The following is a 22,125-nucleotide window of genomic DNA, read 5'->3' on the forward strand; positions in this document are numbered from 1 at the left end:
GCTATACCACCAGAATCCTGTCCTTCCAGGAGGGGCGACAGTCTGTGTACTTTGGCCGATACACAGGTAGGGTTGCCAGAGGAGTGAGACACCATTCCAAATCTGCCTCAGAAACACCCTATTCTGTCAGGGAAAACCAGGTCCACACTTCAGACTAAGTCTGTAGAATGACACACGCATCACCCACTGGCAAGGGACACAGCACGCACTATTACACAACTTAAGTTTAGTCTCAAGCAAAAATAAACTGTAAATCAGTCAAAACTAATAAAAAATCATATTTTTTATATTAAGGCATAGAGCAGCAATGTTTCGGAAGAGATCTTTATTTCAACAGGGCTCTTTCTAGCAGCTAATTTTAGAATTAAAATGAGCAAAAATTCAAAGAGTCATGCTCCAATTATAAACCTCTGTTGTCATCATAATTTTTGGTCGTGATTAATATTTTCACAACTGAAAAATCTTTATTTTATCTCTAAGAAAATTAAGTCAGGTAAAGAAAATTAGCTTGAAGTGTTCTTTGAACTTCCTATTCATTTGAAGACATCATCTTACTTTATTCAAACTGCTTTCCTCCAAGAAAACTTTTCCAGGGTTTCAGCCTCACAGAGCTCCACCTTTTCTAATCTGTTTTAGAAATTACAACTGACACCTCGACCTTCGCCTCATTATTTCTTGTGTGTGCCAGTCTCAGTTTGTTCTTCTGGTTAAACAATAAGCTGATAAAAGGAAGAAACCCTGAGTTACCCATTTTTCTATCAATCACAGTGCTTGAGAATGGCTAGGTATACAATCCAGAAATTCTCGTCCACTAGTTATACAGAGGAAATAATTCTAGCCAACAAAGAAAGAGTTTTCACCTTTTCAATTACACACTTTTCTGGACTTTAAAAATCAACAACCAGGTACAATGTGATCAAACTCACAACCCAATAAACTTATTTCTGAGACTCTATCCCTCCAAAAAAAAATCCAGAAAATATGAAAATTATATGAATAAATATGTTCATTCCAGAATTATTATAGTAGCCTCACATCAGATGTAATAAGGGAATATATCACCATTTTAAATAGAGCTAGTACACTACTGATACTATGTGTAAAATAGAGGGAAGAGGGGAAGGGGAAGTCGCTCAGTCGTGTCTGACTCTTCGCGACCCCATGGACTGCAGCCCACCAGGCTCCTCTGCCCATGGGGTTTCCCAGGCAAGAGTACTGGAGTGGGGTGCCACTGCCTTCTCCATAAAATAGATAACTAATGAAAACCTACGGTTTAGCACAGGGAACTCTACTTAATGTACTGTGGTGACCTAAATGGGAAGGAAATCCAAAAGGGAGGGGGGATAGATGTATATGTATGGCTGATTCACTCGGCTGTACAGTACCAACACACACTATAAAGCAACACTACTCCAATAAAAATTAATTTAAAAATCAAGTAAAACTAGTAAAACTTGCTAACAATTTCTAAATCAAAAATAACAGTATTTATTTTCATAAATTATTTTCATTATTCATAATCATATTTTTATTATTAAAAATTGAAGTATTTTCTTTCTAACTTCTGTCACCAAAAATTCCAAGTGGGTATAATCTTGACCATTAAATTTGTTCTTCTATAAATAATAATTCAGCATAATGTGGGTCTGTAACTTGATGTTTTGGCAACATAAGGTTGATGAATGCTAACCAAAGTCCCATGGTGAATTAGCTGTGAACTAGTTTTAAAGAAGTATCAGCTTTTCAGTATATCTGAAAAGAGATCACTCTGAGTCCCTCCGTGTATTTTGTTTCTAACAATTTCATAATCCACAGTGGAAACTTATGGGCAAAAAGCTCAAGTTGCTTTGGTGTATTTTACTAGTGTGTTAAGCAGTAGTTTCCATTCAAGTACAGATAGCTATGGAGTGTTTACTTTGAGTAAGCCGCCATACCAAGAGCAGATGATTAAGTTTAAAAAAAAAGAAGAAGAAAAGGAAAAAAAGAGGGATTTCCCTGGTGGTCCAGTGGTTAAAATTCCGCTCTTCTTCATGAGTTCAATACTGGGTTGGGAAAGTTCCACATGCCACGCAGTATAGCCAAAAAATTACATTAATTAACAACAACCAAAAAAAAAAAAAAAAGCCTTTGTAGTCACTGCCATTCAGGAGATTATAATTAAGTGTCAAGAAAAGGAAAGTCTGGAGCCAGAAAGAGCTGACTACAAGGCTGACCATAACTGTCATACCAAATATCAAGAAAATGCTTTGAAAGTTTAGGAAGGAGAAATCATGCCTGTTCGGAGATCAGTATTTCAGTCAGTGGATACAGACGCAGGACAGGATGATGGCAAAGAGGAGGAGAGAGAAAGGGCCAAGAAGTGAAGCCTGCAAACAACCTGCATCCATGGTGTCCAGAGGACAAGGATTCTTTCCAAAAGACCAGAGGGAAGACTAGGGTTGGGGGTGGGATGGGGAGAGGAACAGGGCTGTGGAGGCTAATGCAGGTGAGTTTCATGAGGAAGCCTGGGATCACAGAGTGATGGGGCAAGAATGTGGAGTTGGAAGCTTTGGGATTTCAGTCTTTAATTAGGTCGCTGGACAGGAAGGAAATCAAACCAGTCAATCCTAAAGGAAATCAACTCTGCTTATTCACTGGAAGGACTGATGCTGAAGCTGAAGCTCCAGTACCTTTGCCACCTGATATGAACAGCCAACTCATTGGAAAAGACCCTGATGCTGGGAAAGATTGAGGGAAGGAGGAGAAGGGGGTGACAGAGGATAAGATGGTTGGATGGCATCATGGACTCAATGGATATGAGTTTGAGCAAGCTCCGGGAGATGGTGAAGGACAGGGAAGCCTGGAGTGTTGCAGTCCATGGGGTCACAAAGAGTTGGACAGGACTAAGTGAATGAACCACAAATCCATTTAGCAGAATGAGATCCAAATTGTGAAGGGCCATGAAAGAAAATTAAAGGAAATAGAGGCGTTGTCTGTACAAACTCTAAGGAAATTTGATTGTAAAAGACAGAGGAAGAAGGGAGGAAGTAAGCAGATGAGGATGCAAAGTCAAATAAGAAGGGACTTGTTTTTTCTTAATTCACACGGAACTTATTTAGAAGTGTGTGCAGGGACATTTCTTCTTTTCTGTCTAGCAACTCAGTTTTTTTTAGCACCATTTCTTAAGGAAGAATTCCCTTCCCATTTCATAGCAATTCTTTGTTAAGTGTCATATATTATTACAGATGAGGGTTTCTAGGCCATTATTCAGTTTTGGTTAGCTGTCCATTCTCACACCCATTACATGAGAATGCAATAATAACTGCAGCATTATAATGGGTTTCAACATCTGGCAGAAGTTCCCCCTCAATGCCTTCTTTTTTCAAAATGTTCTTAGCTATACTTGCCTGACCTTATTGCACTCATTCTTTTCAGGAAGTTATATTCATTTATTTACACTTTTTAAAAACAGAAAAGATTAGAAATCACCATGTAAAAAGCACATATGTAGAGTAAGAAGTTAAAATACCAATCTTCCCCTCAACATATCACTTACCCAAGGTCTAACTGCAGAGGTGAGTGCTAGTTAAGAACTAATGTTCACTCATCTGATAGTTTTCTAAGTTTATACAGACTTCTCATATGTAAATACATGTTGGGAAAAATGTCTACAAAGAGGGACAGGAAAGACAGGTCCAGGGTCTTGTGACCTTCCTCTGGATTGAGGGCATAAATTGGCCCCTTCTGCTTTTCTTTTAATCCCTTCTATCTCACACCTCAACACCTGCCCATCACTCTTTTTTTTTTTTTTATTTTAATTTTTATTTATACTTTATTTTACTTTACAATACTGTATTGGTTTTGCCATACATTGACATGACTCCACCACAGGTGTACATGCGTTCCCAAACATGAACCCCCCTCCCACCTCCCTCCCCGTGACATCTCTCTGGGTCATCACCATGCACCAGCCCCAAGCATGCTGTATCCTGCGTCGGACATAGACTGGCGATTCGATTCTTACATGATAATATACATGTTACAATGCAATTCTCCCAAATCATCCCACCCTCTCCCTCTCCCTCTGAGTCCAAAAGTCTGTTATACACATCTGTGTCTTTTTTCCTGTCTTGCATACAGGGTCATCATTGCCATCTTTCTAAATTCCATATATATGTGTTAGTATACTGTATTGGTGTTTTTCTTTCTGGCTTACTTCACTCTGTATAATCAGCTCCAGTTTCATCCATCTCATTAGAACTGATTCAAATGTATTCTTTTTAATGGCTGAGTAATACTCCATTGTGTATATGTACCACAGCTTTCTTATCCATTCATCTGCTGATGGACATCTAGGTTGTTTCCATGTCCTGGCTATTATAAACAGTGCTGCAATGAACATTGGGGTACATGTGTCTCTTTCAATTCTGGTTTCCTCGGTGTGTATGCCCAGCAGTGGGATTGCTGGGTCATAAGGTAGTTCTATTTGCAATTTTTTAAGGAATCTCCACACTGTTAGAAAACTACAGGCCAATATCACTGATGAACATAGATGCAAAAATCCTCAACAAAATTCTAGCAATCAGAATCCAACAACACATTAAAAAGATCAAACACCATGACCAAGTGGGCTTTATCCCAGGGATGCAAGGATTCTTCAATATCTGCAAATCAATCAATGTAATTCACCACATTAACAAATTGAAAAATAAAAGCCATGTGATTATCTCAATAGATGCAGAGAAGGCCTTTGACAAAATTCAACATCCATTTATGATAAAAACTCTCCAGAAAGCAGGAATAGAAGGAACATACCTCAACATAATAAAAGCCATATATGACAAACCCACAGCAAACATTATCCTCAATGGTGAAAAATTGAAAGCATTTCCCCTAAAGTCAGGAACAAGACAAGGGTGCCCACTTTCACCGCTACTATTCAACATAGTTCTGGAAGTTTTGGCCACAGCAATCAGAGCAGAAAAAGAAATAAAAGGAATCCAAATTGGAAAAGAAGAAGTAAAACTTTCACTGTTTGCAGATGACATGATCCTCTACATAGAAAACCCTAAAGACTCCACCAGAAAATTACTAGAGCTAATCAATGAATGTAGTAAAGCTGCAGGATATAAAATCAACACACAGAAATCCCTTGCATTCCTATACACGAATAATGAGAAAGTAGAAAAAGAAATTAAGGAAACAATTCCATTCACCATTGCAACGAAAAGAATAAAATACTTAGGAATATATCTACCTAAAGAAACTAAAGACCTATATATAGAAAACTATAAAACACTGATGAAAGAAATCAAAGAGGACACTAATAGATGGAGAAATATACCATGTTCATGGATCGGAAGAATCAATATAGTGAAAATGAGTATACTACCCAAAGCAATTTACAAATTCAATGCAATCCCTATCAAGCTACCAGCCATATTTTTCACAGAACTAGAACAAATAATTTCAAGATTTGTATGGAAATACAAAAAACCTCGAATAGCCAAAGCAATCTTGAGAAAGAAGAATGGAACTGGAGGAATCAACTTGCCTGACTTCAGGCTCTACTACAAAGCCACAGTCATCAAGACAGTATGGTACTGGCACAAAGACAGAAATATAGATCAATGGAACAAAATAGAAAGCCCAGAGATAAATCCCCACACGTATGGACACCTTATCTTTGACAAAGGAGGCAAGAATATGCAATGGAGTAAAGATAATCTCTTTAACAAGTGGTGCTGGGAAAACTGGTCAACCACTTGTAAAAGAATGGAACTAGATCACTTTCTAACACCGCACACAAAAATAAACTCAAAATGGATTAAAGATCTAAATGTAAGACCAGAAACTATAAAACTCCTAGAGGAGAATATAGGCAAAACACTCTCCGACATTAATCACAGCAGGATCCTCTATGATCCACCTCCCAGAATTCTGGAAATAAAAGCAAAAATAAACAAATGGGATCTAATTAAAATTAAAAGCTTCTGCACAACAAAGGAAAATATAAGCAAGGTGAAAAGACAGCCTTCTGAATGGGAGAAAATAATAGCAAATGAAGCAACTGACAAACAACTAATCTCAAAAATATACAAGCAACTTATGCAGCTCAATTCCAGAAAAATAAACCACCCAATCAAAAAATGGGCCAAAGAACTAAATAGACATTTCTCCAAAGAAGACATATGGATGGCTAACAAACACATGAAAAGATGCTCAACATCACTCATTATTAGAGAAATGCAAATCAAAACCACAATGAGGTACCACTTCACACCAGTCAGAATGTCTGCGATCCAAAAATCTGCAAGCAATAAATGCTGGAGAGGGTGTGGAGAAATGGGAACCCTCCTACACTGTTGGTGGGAATGCAAACACCTGCCCATCACTCTTAAGTTTTGAAGTTCTTTCGCTTATTGCTACTTTGCTAAGGTTTACATTCCTGTTTAAACCTAAACCTAAAGGTCTCTGTAAATACCTCAAAATGAAATAATCACTTTATCTGCCCATTGAGATGAGATCTCTAACACACCCGTGTGCCTTCCAATCATTCCCAAACACCCACCAACTCACATGGTGTCACACTCTAGGGTGACCCTCCTCAATGAGTCAGACCCTTGTATAATTCCCTCCCCTTGAATGAGAACTTCTAACCAATGGCATTCAGCAATGGTTAGGAAGGTTTGAAGATGAAAAATCTAATCAATTGACTTAGAGTTAACCTTGGGTGGGCCTTCCCTAATCAGGTGAGAGCTTTAAGCGGGTTCAGGCCTCTCTTGAAGTAAGACGCTTGAAACAGCAGAGGTTCTCTCTCATCACATTCAAGAAACTGTCAACAATTCTCCAGCCACAAGGATATGAATTCTACCAACAACTTGAGGGGACTTTGAATCTGAATCTGATCCTTCCCTATTTAAACCTCAGATGAGCATTCAGCCAGCCAATATCTTGATTCCAGCTTTGGATACCAGACCTTGAACAAGGAATCCATTAATCCATGCCTGAACGTAGGAAATTGTTAGCTAATTAAAAGGGTATTGTGTTAAGCCACTACCTTACAATAATTCACTATGCAGCAATAATATTAATAATTAATACAGTATGCATGTCTATTCTTTCAAGAGACTTTACCACTAAATTAATTAGTATTTACAATCACATGAATGCCATCTGTTTGGGTTTATCACCACAAGTAAAGAAGTCTGCTCAACCTCCTTCTTCTTGCTGTCTCTTGTCCCCTATCCGGTTATCTTTGTTCTGATTTAGTTCCAATTTGATGAGTATACCTTGTAAAATAATTTTCTTAGACAGGGTACATGGGGTTCCTTAAGTGTAGAAAATGTCTTTCTTTATCCCTCAAACATAAATGAACCTTTAACTACCAGACTTTTTCTCTGAAAAAATATAAAACACTCTTCACTGTTGTTTAGCCTCATTTTATTTTCTTTAATATTGATTTATTTTGTGGCATCAGGTCCTGCTGCAGCACACAGGATCTTCACTACAGCACACAGACCTCTCTAGTTGGGGGGCATGGGCTCCAGAGCACATGGGCTCAGTAGTTGCAGAACGAGGGGTTAGTTACCCTGAGGCATGTGGGATCTTAGGTCCCTGACCAGGGATTGAACCCGTGTCTCCTGCATTGGAAGGCAGATTCTTAATGACTGGACCACCAGGAAAGCCCTTAGCTTCATTTTAGAGAAGGGCAGTTCAATGATGATTTGCCTTTTTTGTGTGTGTAACTTGTACTCCCTATAGAGAATCTTGCAAAAAATATTCTCTGTATTCTTGGATTTGGAAACTCTACCAGGAAATCACAAATTATATATCATCTCCTTCATTAATCCTCTGGCACTCTGTAAGCTGATTTTCTGTGAAAATTTCAGTTTTATTTATCTCATAGCCTTCTCCTTCTAGAAGCTGTTTGTTTCTGGTTTTATTGCCGTGTGTTCTTCTTCCCCAGCCATCCATCATTCAGATGAAACACTATCTCTTGGATCTTTTCTCCATGTTTCATGTCTTTTCACTCACGGTTTCCATTTCCTCATACTTTTACTTCTATCATGACATAGTTCCTCCTTTTGCTTCTCCAGACCTAAATTCAATTCGGAGGGGCATACTTGACTTTTTTCACTTCCCTTTTTGAGTGTTTAGAGTTGTGGGTTTTGCTGCAATTTTGTTTTTCCTTCCTAGATTTTGTTTTGTTTTGTTTTGTTTTTTCCCTTATTGAGTTGCCGGTACAGACTCCCTGGACTGGCCAGGCTTGAGGTTGGCAATGAAACAGATGATACTGGAGATTCTCCTCCAGTGCCGGACAGGCAGGTCAAGCCAACCCTGTCAACGAGGGGTAGAGGCCTCCCAGTTTGTGTTTTTCAAGGTTCTCCAGGTGTGAGCAGGGGCCCATTCTCTTTATTTCTCTTTCTCATAGACACACTCACATGCACACACAAGGACCAGCTCAGTCTGACTGCAATCTTCTTTTTTCTTTAATTAGAGATTGTTTTATTTTGTTTATTTCTGGCTGCACCTGGTCTACACTGCCACCTGTGGGCTTTCTGCAGCTGCAGTGTGAGGGCCTCTCACTGTGGTGGCCTCTCTTGTTGTGGTACTCAGGCTCTGGAGCATGGGCTTCAGTAGCTGTGGCATGTGGGCTTAGCTGCTCCACGGCATATGGAACCTTCCCGGACCAGGGATGGAACCTGAGTCCCCTGCACTGGCAGGTGGATTCTTAACCACCGGACCACCAAGGAAGTCCAGCCAGGATCCATGAGCTAGGGAGCCCTTTTGTCACATGCAGCACACCATGGTGCATATTTCCTCTCTATAAGCTGAGGGGTCTTTATGGCTCAGCTGGTCTTTGAGTCCTCTGTTCTCCCCAGAACCCTATCTCCTAACCCTGTGGTACATAAAGGCTCCTGGCACTGCGCCCTCTTCTTGAAAACCCACATCCTCAAATGCAATTGAGATCCCCTCCAAGATCTTGAGTCATCTCAAGTCAACCCTATCCTCTTGAGTCATCCACAGCAGGGCATCTGTAACTGATGGAGGAAAGTCACAGAAAAATAGAAGGGGTGGAATGAGGAACATATACGGAAGGATTAGCCTTGAGCAGAATGGGGAGCATTTGACAGTTAATAGGGAGGACAATAAAATTTGAGCAGTTGTGATTGCAGATGAGTTTGTAGGGTGGGGCTTCTCAAAGGGCAGCAAGAATCAGCATATCGGCATCATCTGAGAACTTACCAGAAATTCAAATCATTGGACCCTACCCCAGATATATTGAATCAGGAACTCAAGGGTTGGGGCCCAGCAGACTATGTTCTAGGAAGCTCACCAGCAGATTCTAACACATGCTCAAGTTTGAGAACCACTGTTGTAGGATGTGGAAAACTAGGGAAATTTAAAAATGTCTCTAAATGATAAGCTCTTTTTCATTCCATGAAGGTGAATGAGTGATTTAATATAAGGCTTGAGAGAAGCAGCAAAATTTGGAAATACCCTTTGAGAAAAATGGATTGAAAAAATAAAAGTGAGGCTCACAGTCCATGAATTTGTGAAGTCACTAGCAGGTCATCATACACAATTTCACTTTTATTTCTTGGTCATGATATCATGAGCACTGCTTCCAAGCCAGGAACACAAGAAGCATATTCGCAGTACACCTCATTAATAATTGTGTCACTTATAAAGATGAAACTTACTCTCTAAAATTCTATCATAAATTAAAGAATTCTGGGATTTAAATTTTTGAAGCACATCTGCCACTACTAACACTGTCATTGAAGAATCTCAAAATCTCTCAATCTCAAGTCAATTGAAGAGGTTTATCCAGGGTCATTCGTATGCCAACGGCACAGTGAGGATGTGCTACCTAGGTCTCCAAGTTCACTGCTCTTTTATTCTTTCCAGACTTGAGAGGATGCCCTATTTCCTGATACTCAGATCCACCTAGAACTTAAATCCATGTGGATGAAGCTAGAACACCTGTCCTCATGGGAGTTGGCAGAGTTCAGCTATAAGTGGGCATCATGCTGCTGCTGCTGCTGCTGCTAAGTTGCTTCAGTCGTGTCCGACTCTGTGCAACCCCATAGATGGCAGCCCGCCAGGCTCCCCCATCCCTGGGATTCTCCAGGCAAAAACATCAGATCTGCCAAACATACAGCAAAGATGGGGTTCAGCTTCAGCCCTTCCACCCAGGGGCTAGATCAGGTTCATCCATGTGCCCTACAAACCTTCAAGGCTCACCAGAAAGACCTCTAAATAAAGGTGGGTCCATCCAAAGAGAAGCAATGTCAGCTACAAAGCAAGGTCACTAGCAGATCAATGCTATCAAGCAGGCAGTGGTATGGGCAAAAGGTTAAGTGAAATGGATATAAATAGAGCCCTCAAAGGCATTACAAAAGTCTATACCAGCGCTGAAGTCGTGGCTTAGAGAAACACATGCAGAGCAGCTGATGGCCAGGCCCCTGACACAGTGCCGGCTGAGACCAGTGAGCCCACAGGGGAGGAAGATGGAGGGGCTTATGACTGACACTATGTCCTCTTGAATTACTCCCAGGTCTTTTTTATGAGTTTACCCATGTAAGGACTTAGAACAGGGTTTGTGTGTGTGTTAGCTGTTGAGTCATATCCAACTCTTTGCAAACCCATGGACCACTGTAACCCGCCAGGCTCCTCTGTCCATGCAATTTTCTAGGCAAGAATATTGGAATGGGTGGCCATTTCCTTCTCCAGGGTATCTTCCTGACCCAGGGATGGAACCCAGGTCTCCCTCACTTCAGGGAGATTCTTTACCGTCTGAGCCACCAGGGAAGCAGAACAAGGTTTGGATGCTATTAAAAAAAAAAAGTGACAATGTTAGTCACTCAGTTGTGTCCAACTCTTCATGACCCATGGACTGTAGCCCACCAGGCTCCTCTGTCCATGGCAAGAATTCTGGAGGCAAGAATACTAGAATGGGTTGCCACGTCCTTCTCCAGGGGATCTTCCCAACCCAGGGACTGAACCTGTGTCTCTTGTTTCCTGCACTAACAGGAGTCTTTACCACCAACACCACCTGAGAATATTATAAACTCTTCATCAACATCGGCCATTTTTCCAGAGTGACTTTGACACAAGTTCACTCAAATGAACTAATGCTTGCCTCCCCTTTAACGACTCATTTAACGAGAATGAATTTTTCCTGCCAACGTGTGAGACTCCACCCGCCTCCTCTCACTGAAAAGCACAGCACTGTCTCCTCACCCGGAGAGCACTTCAGGGCAGATGCCCTCCTCCCCTGGTGCCACAGCTGCATCCTCTGACCTGAGCCTGAGAGTCCACTTCACATTCCTTTTTAAGCTCAGCTTTTTACATAAGAGAGGAGAAGAGAAGAAGGATGAGAAGGAAAGGACAGGAGAGCGACGCTTCAGTTTATCAAGAAGAAACCAGAGACGTGCACACTGCTCTCCTTGGCCCCCGTAAATCATTCCACTACCAGCTTTTGATTCTTACTCAGAACAGTTTCAGGCTCCAGTCAGAGGTCTACGCACGTGCATGGAGAAGTCCGTGACGTCACGGAGAGCCACGCCGGCACACGTCTGCCCCATGATGCTCACCTTTGTACTCTGCCAGGCACACGCACTCGTAGCCATTGACGAGGTCCCTGCAGGTGGCAGCATTCAGGCACGGGGCGGAGAGACACTCGTCGTATTCCTCCTCACAGTAGAGGCCATGATAGCCTGAGGGACAGAAGGAAAGATCTGAGGTCAAACCAGAACCATCTAAGCGCACACTGGGTCAGCCTGCCAGGGAGGCAGTGGGTATTCAAGGGAAAGTGAAGCACAAATAGATGGGACTGAAGGAGCCGGGTCTCTCGGGATACACTGAAATGTTAATTTCCAGAAAGGTTATGAAGAATCTGTTCTTACCACTTTTTGTCACGAGCCCAACAACTGTCATGATCCACAAATGACCCCGTTATGTCACGTCTCTGACCCAGGGATGGAACCCAGGCCTCCCTCACTGCAGGGAGATTCTTTACCATCTGAGCCACCAGGGAAGCAGTACTGTGACCAGGAGACATAGGCTATGGAACCACACCTCCTGCTGTGATCACACAGGAGGTAGCACTAGGTACAGGACTTAACAGCCAAACAGTTCCTTTCAAGGATGTGGACTCCATATTCCCTCCAATCAATTAGAAAAATAGACCTAGCTAGAGAGAGTTTTATTCCAGAAGAAAAGGATCCGCGAGTTCCTTTGTTTTCCAAGTCAGGAATGAAGCTCAGCTAACAAGGGCTTAACTGAACTTCCTGATGAAATGTGGGGTGGTTTTTTTGTTTATTTAAAATGACAAATATCTAAATTATAATATGGTACTCTGTGCTTAAAGTTTTTAACTGTTAAAAATAGAATAACAGCAATGAAGAAAAAGAAAGCAACGATTTTTCAAGAAAGATGACTCTTCCTCTCTTTTTTTGCAAAACAGGTGTTTATTCTAACAGACAAGAAGACAACATTCTTTGAGATTCACTCACGAATGTTAGGCTGTTTTTAACTTTTAAAAACATGTGTTCCTGCCAATGTGCGATGAAACCAGGCCATTTTTTTGTCTGGCCCTGTCCAAACAAAGAGAAACATGTGAGCACTTTCAGAAATCACTCTGCCTGTGTTGGTTCTGAATTCAGATAAGCAGAAAAAATAAACGCTTGCTCAAGTGGGCACTGGAACCGCCAGCTCGTTTCCAGCAGCTCAGAGCCAGCCCTGGAGCTCAGAATGTCCCGTTAGCACAGGCTAATGTGTTGAATTGTTCTGTTTTTGGTGCCTATCACTAAAGTAGGTTAAGCTCACATTTGCATTATTTATGGAGCACTTTTCAAGTAAGTTGCCACTTCAGTCCTTTTTGAATTGTTTTCCATCTTTCAGCAGTGATAGTGGCTCCTTTAAGGGGACCTTGACCTCTCTGAGACAAATATCCTATGGATTTCCATTCTTCTATCTCTCCAGGCTTCTTGTAGCTTCACAGAAATATTGCCTATCACCCTTTATCAGATTATTTTAATCATCTAGATCAGAGTTCTCAGCCAACCACAATTTTGCCCCTCAGAAGATATCTGGCAATGTTTGGAGAGATTTTGAGTTGTCACAAGGGTGGAGAGGAGGGGATCACTTCTGGCTTCTGGTCTAAGGCTCCTGCAAGCCATCCTATGATGCACAGAACAGCCCCCAACAAAAACTTGCCCAGCTTAACAGTGAAAGAGACAGATGCAGAAACCCAGCTCTAGATTAAGAATCAGCAAATTGTGGTCCACAGGCCAAATTCATCCCTGTTTTTATAAATGAAGTTTTATTGAGACACAGTCACACCCATCCACATATATATTGTCTATAGCTGATTTCATACAATAATAAATTGAGTAGCTGCAACAGAAACATGTGGCTTGAAAAGTCCAGAATCTTTACTCTCTGATCGCTTATAGCACAAGTCAGGAATTTAGATTTCTGATCTAGATTCAACAGAAAATCTTTCTTTTTACAAGAGTTTTAGATATTAACAATTTATTAAAGATAGAGTGTGCAAACAGTTTCTTCCACTCTGAAGTCTTTCTGGATAGAAGCATTCAGTTTGATATAGTCTTACTTTATGCTTGCTTTCGGTGCCTATACCTTTGGTGTCATATCCAAAAATCAATGCTGAGATCAATTTTATGAAGGTTTTCCCCTAAGTTTTCTTTCAGGAGTTTTATCGTTTCAGGTTCTTAGATTTAAGTCTTTAATTCAGTTGGTATTGTTTTTGGTGAACTGTGTAAGTATACCAACAGGTATACATAAAGGTGTTCAACATCACTAATCATCAGGGAAGTGAAAATCAAAACCACAAAGAAGTATCACCTCATCCCAGTGAAGCTGGCCATAAGAAAACAAAGCAAAAACAGAAATTAACAAGTGTTGTCAAGGATGTGGAGAAATGGGAACTCTCATACATTGTTAGTGGGAATGTAAAAGGCTGCAGTTGCTATACAAAATACAAAAAATACAGAGATCCCTCAAAAATGAAAAATAGAATTACCATATATCTATAACTTCACTTCTAGTTATTTATTCAAAAGAGTTGAAAATGAGATCTTGCAGATACATTTGCAGTCCCATGTTCATTGAGTCATGCTTCCCAATAGCCAAGAGGCAGAAAAAACATAAATGCGCATCAACAGATGAATGGTTCCAGGAAATGTGATACAATATATACACACAATGAAATTTCAGTCTTGAGAAAGAAGGAAATCCTGTCATATGTTATAACATGGATGAACCTTGAGGCCATGTGCTAAGTAGAATAAGCCAGTCACAGAAGGAAAAACCCTTCATGATTCCACTCAAATGTGGAATCTAAAGTAGTCAGACTCATAGGGGCAGAAGAGAATGATAGTTGCTGGGGTGGAGGAGAGGGGGAACAGGGAGTTGCTGCTGAATGGATATAGAGTTTCAGTTATGCAAAATGAAAATGTTCCAGAGCTCTGCTATACAACAATGAGTATGTAGTTAACAATACTGCACTGGGCACTTAAAGTTCTGTTAATAGGATAGATTTCATATTATCTGGTTTTTTTTAATCACAATTTTTAGAACTTACACATCTAAAGAGTTAAGTCTCTTTTGCCTTCTTCTCAGTGTGGCGCAACGACCACCAGCAGCATTTTTCTGCTCATATTTGCCCTTCCAGCAGATCTTTCAAAAATCAACTTGCAAGGATAACACATGACCCTATAAGCATCTTTGACCTCTGAATTGCGGCATTATTTATACAGATGAAAATCAAAAGCAAATTTCTTGAAATCCTCTAGAATTGTTTTTGTTTTTTGAAAACAGTATCATCATCTTTTTTCACTAGCAATATGAAGAGCAAAGGAGGAAGTTATTTTACAGAGATAATTAAGCTGGTGATGTTTTTCTTCCTTGGGGGAAAAAAAAATAAAGATTTCACATTCTAAAACTGTTTCTTTAGAGAGGGTAGCATTTAAATGTCTTTATAGAAATGTCAAGACACCCTTTGCACTGCCAAAGTACCTAAATCGGACTGTTTGAGGAAAAAGGCATCTCTTCCAAAACAGAAGGATTCTATGAAAATGAGACTGCCACCCCCTGCTGGTAATTAATTCGGGCAAACAAATTAGCTCAGGGCAGTATGCCCAAAGTCTAGAAAAATTAGGTTAGTGCAGAATTTAAAATAAAATAAAATTGAAGATCAGAAGGGTGGGATAAGAGTAGTCTCTTCTGGGGCACTGTTTTTCATCCCCAGTGATCTGATCTTTGCAGGACTTGATCCAGAATATTCAGCTCCAATCACTCCCTGAGACTTGAGAAAACAGATTAACCAACTGGATGTGAAGAGTGACAAAGAGAGGTTAAGACAGCTGTCATGTCTAGGATGTGTGAGTGGATGATGTTGCTGTGAACGCAACAGTTATGACAAAAGGAATAAGAAGTTTTAGAGGAAGTTGACCAGTTGGATTTTGGACATGTTTAACTTGGAGTTCACTTAACCAGGTCCACGTGGCAGTTGGGAAAATCAGCCAAAAAAGCATAAGAACAGCACTTTGGATGTGAGATGCCTGGAAGATGCGTTCAAGTTTTCATCAAAGAAGAACATGAAGAGGAAAAAAGAAAAGATCAAGGTTGTATCTACATGGATGGGCAGGTGTAGAGCAAGAAGCTAGAGAGAGATGAGCAGAGATGGGGAAGAAGAGGGGAAAACCCCGAGGGGTGTGGGCATGGAAGCCAAGAGAAAATCGAGATCCAGGGAGGGCTGGTTAACAATGTCAAAGACCCCAAAAGCAAGAATAACGACTGGCTAGGAGATCAGGAGGCCGCTGCAGACCTTCAAAACTCTGGCTCACAATGGGTGCCACATTGCCTTTTAGAAGCTATTTTGGCAATTGGGGAGTGGGAGGGACTGTTTATCACAATGACTGTAGGGTTTTATTAGAATTTGATCGAAAGTGAACATGAAAGTGTTAGTCACTCAGTCGTGTCTGACTCTTTGTGACCCCATGGACTGTAGCCTACCAGGCTCCTCTGTCCTTGGAGTTCTCCCAGCAAGAATACGGAAGTGGGTTGCCATTCCCTTCTCCAGGGATTGAACCTGGGTCTCTCATATTGCAGGCAGATTTTTTTTTTTTTTACCATCTGAACGACTGATAAGCATTTGACTAAACACCTTGAAATATCTGGGATTCTCCTGCACAGCCAGTGGTGGTCTGGCATCCTTCACAACTTTAGACCATCCCACTGGACATTCCCATAGGTGAAAACCCTGTTTACAGCTTTCAAGGCCTAGAATCTGACTGCTTTACATGTACAATGGTTTTTTAAGAGATACTGAGCTTTCCTGGAATGTATTATACCAGTATATATATATGTGTGTGTGTACATATATAGAGACAGATAGATAGATACAGTAGATAAATCAAGAGAAGATTATACTAACAGTTATTCCCTATTTTGGAATAACACTTCATAAGAGCAATGGCTCTTAAAGAATTTATGTCACCAATAAAATACACCTATATCAGCAAACAAAACAAAACAGAGTAAAAATCCCTTCTTCGGATAATTTTTCAAAACACTCTCCAAAGCAGCGTCCCCCGCCCATTTCTCATTACAACACTCAACTGATATCCATCAGCATACTTCCAATGATCTGAAATCGTATTAACCTTGTTTTTTATCAATTGCAGTTTCTCTTCCTTCACTGGAATATAAGTTTGAAGGTAGAGGCTGTGAAGGCATGGTTCACAGCTATGCCTGCAGGATCTGGTACAGAAAGAAAGCTTAAAAAACAGCTTTTAAATGGGGACCTAAAATGCCATTGATTAAATCAACATAAGGATTGACATACACACATTACCATGTGTAAAACTGACAGCTAGTGGGAACTTGCTGTATAGCACAGCACTCTGTGATCACCTAGGTGAGTGGGATGGTGGTGGAAGGGAGGTTCAGTAGGGCGGAGATGTATGCATACGCATAGCTGATAATGGTTTTTCCAGGAGTCATGTATGGATGTGAGAGCTGCACCATAAAGAAGGCTGAATACCTAAGAACTGATGCTTTCAAACTGTGGAGAAGACTCTTAAGAGTCCTTTGGACTGCAAGGAGATCAAACCAGTCAATCCTAAAGGAAATCAATCCTGGATAGTCATCAGAAGGACTGATGCTGAAGCTGAAGCTCCAATAATTTGGCCACCTGACATGAAGAGCCAACTTATTGGAAAAGACCCTGATGCTGGGAAAGACTGAGGGTAGAAGGAGAAGAGGATGGCAACGATGAGAAGATTAGATAGCATCACGGACTCAATGGACAAGAGTTTGAGCAAACTCCAGGAGATACCGAAAGACAAAGGAGCCTAGTGTACTACAGTCCATGGGAATGCACAGCCAGACGAGACTTAGCGACCGAATAACAATAGCTGATTCACTTCACTGTACAGAATAACAATAGCTGAGTCACTTCACTGTACCGTGGAAACCAACACAATATTGTAAAGCAATTATACCCAATTAAAAAAAAACCAACACACATCTAAGATGCGTCTGTGATATGCCAGAAACTTCCAGATGCGGTGACCACACAACTAAATGGCAAGGTCTCCACCCACAAGGGGTTTTTGTCCAGTAGCAAGTGAGTGGCCTCTGCTTCCTTACTGACCCTTTACCTGCGTTACCTTGTATAACCCTCATGACATCCCAAATGATGAGCATGATGAGTCCCAGCTGAGAGATGAGGGATGAAGAGTCAGAGAGGTACAGAAACTCACTCTAAGGCCACCCGCTCAATGCTATGGGATCTTCCTACTTTCCCGGGTTGTTGCAAAAAATAAATTGCACTGTATAGGGCTGTCATAGCACAAGAACACAGACTGGGTGACTTAAGCAACAGAAATGTATCCTGTCAGAGTGCTGGAGGCAGGAAGTCCTAGATCAAGGAGTCAGCAAGTTTGGTGTCTCCTGAGGCCGCTCTCCTTGCCTTGCAGACACTGCTTTCTCACTGTGTCCTCGAGTGACCTTTCCTCCATGGCTATGCCTCTCCATGTCTCGTCCCCATCTTATATGGTCAGATGACACCAGTCATAGTGGATCGGAGCCCTGTTCTGATAACCTCATAGAACCTTAATTACCTCTTTAAAGGCCCTATCTCTGAACACAGTTATACTGGGGGACTAGGGTTTCCACTTACAAAACAGGGAGGGAACACTTCAGTCTATGACACCCAGAATCAGGCTTTCTTAACTGTGACACTGTCGACATTCTGGACCAGGTCCCTACTGTTGGGAGCTCCGCACAATGCTGAGCAGCCTCCCTGGCCTCGGAATTCCCCCACCAGATTCCCGCAGCATCACCCTTCTCTCCCTCCAGATACCACCGTATATCTCCCAGAGAACAAAATATCCCTTTAGAGAACCACTGTCCTAGACCTTCTTTATAACATGACTGCAACTTGAGGAGTTTTAAAGATGTGCAGGTTTGAAACTCTGGTTGGGCACAGTAAGAGTGAATTCGTCAAGAAAAAAGATTGGGAGGCAGAACCAAGTAGTCAGCTTGCGATCATGGATCTAAGGGAACACCAGTCAGTGGGGTGACTCTGTCCAGGAGTCCCATCCTGCAGAAGCAAACAGGCACTCCATTCACTGGGCTGCAAACATGCTAGACCCAATGGGATAGAAAGAGGAGAGAGGATGGGGCCCCCGCCTGATAATTATTAGGCTGCTGAGCATCCTGTCGAATGTTCTGATGCTGGGGTGGGACTCCTCTGTGTCCTCCTGGGAAGACCAAGGTCTGCCAGGATCGACTGACTCAGCGAAGGCACAGTGAACCAGATTCCACCGTCCAGGTCTGAACTGTCCAGACACAGCGGCCGCCTCCAGGTTTAAGAGGTGCTTGCTTCCCACTCTCCCCACTGAAAGGCCTCCGCCACATTTTCTTTGCCTTCTCTCTCCTCACCATCCCAAGACAGAATCTTCCTACCAGCAGGGGACAGGATCCTGGCCCCACACCGCATTTCTTCTAGAGCTCTTTGCCCCTCCACCCCTACTGCCCATGACATCCCACTTGGAAAAATCCCAAACTATTTGAGTCCAGTTGTAACCAAATGGCTTCACACTTTGTGTAACAAGTTGCAACCACTCCTCCCTTTGTATCACACCTGGAGAGCTATCTGTGCCTCCTGCTGCCTGGACTTTCAAAGCTCTCGGGCGAGGACCTCCCTGGTGGTCAAGTGCAAGGACTTCCCTGGCGGTCCAGTGGTTAAGTCTTCACAAATTTCACTGCTGGGGATGCAGGTCAGATCCCTGGTCAGGGAAATACATGCCACACAGCCAAAAGAAAAAAAAGGAAAGAAAACTGCTTGAACTGAATAAAAACAAAAATATAACATATCAACTTAAAAAAAATTATATGGGAACAGGAATAACAACAGGGGCTTTCCAGGTGATGCTAGTGGTAAAGAACCTATCTGCCAACACTGGAAACTTAAGAGATGCCAGTCTGATCCCGTCACCCCTCACCATCCCTGGTCCCTGCTGGTTCAGGCCAAGCTCAAGGTCAGAGTAAATCTGAAGTGTCTAGGGGGTTTTGTTTGATTTTTTTGTTTTGCTTTCAGCTCAGACCTGAGCGACTCCCTTTCACTTTTCACTTTCATGCATTGGAGAAAGAAATGGCAACCCATTCCAGTGTTCTTGCCTGGAGAATCCCAGGGATGGGGGTGCCTGGTGGGCTGCCATCTATGGGGTCGCACAGAGTCGGACATGACTGAAGCGACTTAGCAGCAGCAGCAGCAGCAGCAGGTCGAAGTGAGCAGGGAGACAAGGAGAGCCTCTTCTCTTTAGGGTTGTCGTGTTGGATTCAAAGGCTGTCTCCTCCGCATTTCAGATGGAATGGAGAAAATGTGAAAACCCAACACCCCCTGATTCAAGTCTAGGCCACCCCCCAGGAGATCAAATTTCCAAACATCTGACCCACAGTAGTTAAAGATGTGGGCAAAGAAACAATAATCCTGTTCTTTTAAGATGACTGTGAGCTTTCAAATTGTGGCTAAACTCATTCATTGTCATAGAGTCAGCCTCTCAGCACTGCGGAGGGTCAGGCAATGCATTCACTTCACTGAGAACTTTGTTTCAAGGGAAACTGTGTGTGTGCCCATGTGTGTGTGTGTGTGATTCTCTCTCTCTTTGCTAGTATATTCACAGTAGGAATCTTAATAACAGAAAAACATAGGCAAGAATCTCTGCTTGCACTAATCCTATCAAAAGGTGAAATGCTGTGTTCTGAATCTAAGCAGACCTGCAGTATTGCTATTTTACAGATCTCCATGGAGTCATTATGCTCCTGGTACACACACACACACACACACACACACACACACACACACAAGAAAATATCAGTGAACATGCAGGAAGCTGAATAAGTAAATACAGAGTATTAGTTGGCTGTGGAGATCAGTGCTGATGTTGCTTCTTTCTTATACACCTTAATTTCTTACCCTTTCATCACTAGGGGCTCCTGGGCCAGACAGAAAATTGATGTGAAAAGATGCAGATCAGTCAATATTTCCATCATTGTGGTTCTTACTGATACAAACATTCAGTTGGAAAGGACGATAGAGGCTAAGTTGAAGTGTTAAGATTCCTCAGCCTCCCTAGTATTTATGTTATTGAGCCATCTACAAATTTCCGCCTCCTTCCCCGTCTTCTGAAAGAATGGATAATCAAAAGCGAGCTGTAAGTCATTTCCTGACTGTTCATGTGCTGAGTCTATATTCTCCATCACTGCAAAGGCCCGCTGCCTTCAGTAGGCATGTAGCGAAGGTCGGTGACTCTCTGAGGCTCTTGTCTCCTCCATCAATTCATTCTTTAATTCAAGAAATAGTTATTAAATGCCTACTATGTGCCAGGGCTCTGTGACTTGGTGAAAACACACAATCTCTCTCTACCAGGATCATTTAAAGGGGAAAGACACCAAATAGGAATCTGAATACATGTAAAATAATTGAGTGAGTGATGGACAGGGAGGCCTGGCATGCTGTGATTCATGGGGTTGCAAAGAGTCGGACACGACTGAGCGACTGAACTGAACTGAACTGAAACAATGAGGAGCTTAGGATGCCAGGAGGAAGAAGGAACAGCAGAGCTGACCTTGGCTGAGCTCCAGGGGGCTGCCTTCTGAGGAAGGGAAAGGGGGCTGCCCCTTGAGGAAGGGACAGCGGGCTGAGAGGTCAGGCATGCGTCACATCAGTGTGGTGGGAAGAGCGATGGGAAATTCAAGGAGGCAACCAGTGTGTGTGGAAGTCCCATAGTACAGGGAGCGTGGCTCGGGGCTCCTCCTGAAGATGGGAAAAACCCACTGAAGAGCAAAGGGCAGAGAAGAAACAAGAGGCAGGCAGGTTCCAGATCAGGTAGGACCTCTAATGAAGTGAGTGAGTGTGTGTGTGTGTGTGTGTGTGCGTGTGTGTGTGTGTTGGGGTGAGTGGTATTAAATGACAAAATCCGATTTGCATTTCAGAACGATTACTCCAGTCATCTTTTGGAAAATGGAGAGACCTGCAAGAACCTAGGTTGAGAAACCAGGTAAGAGGTTATTTCTGTAGTCCCAAGAAAAACATGGCTGGAATGAGGGTGGTGGCAGCACCAGCTACAGAATGAATGTCAAGAGCCATTTAAAAAGTAAAACAGGGACTTCCTAACCCTGGTAGTCCAGTGGTTAAGACTCTGTGGTTCCAATGCAGAGGACACAGGTTTGATCCCTGGTCAGGGAACTAAGATCTCACAAGTGGCACAGCATAGTCAAAAAAAGAAAGAAGAAAGAAAACAGGTAGTTTTGAAAGTAAAACAGCAATACTTGGTAATGAATACTATGTGAAGAGTGAGAAAGAGGGAGAGGTTGAGGATGAGCCTAGGTTGCTGGCTTGTTTTAGTCAGAGATATTACAATACCTTTCAGAAGGAATCGAGGAACTGACAGTTGTTGAGTCGCTTTCCCTGGACCAGCTTCTTTTCTAGGCATGTTCAAATACAACAGAACCCTATTAACAGGAGCAGGGTAGGGATGGGGATGGGATGTTTGTTCTTGCTACCCCAGCTACAGCAGGGGCCCCAATTAAGACTTGCAT

General features: G+C 42.1%; 1 protein-coding gene across 1 annotated transcript in view; it reads right to left on the minus strand.

Annotated features, from left to right (window-relative positions):
* Window positions 1–22,125, minus strand: part of DNER (delta/notch like EGF repeat containing) — a 379,213-nt gene that overhangs the window by 44,510 nt on the left and 312,578 nt on the right. Inside the window, exon 9 of the mRNA XM_069578468.1 lies at window positions 11,583–11,705. Within this exon, the coding sequence (XP_069434569.1) occupies window positions 11,583–11,705 (123 nt within the window). The remainder of the gene's footprint in view (window positions 1–11,582; window positions 11,706–22,125) is intronic.

Source organism: Ovis canadensis, chromosome 2 (assembly GCF_042477335.2).
Source record: "Ovis canadensis isolate MfBH-ARS-UI-01 breed Bighorn chromosome 2, ARS-UI_OviCan_v2, whole genome shotgun sequence".
NCBI classification, from domain to species: domain Eukaryota; kingdom Metazoa; phylum Chordata; class Mammalia; order Artiodactyla; family Bovidae; genus Ovis; species Ovis canadensis.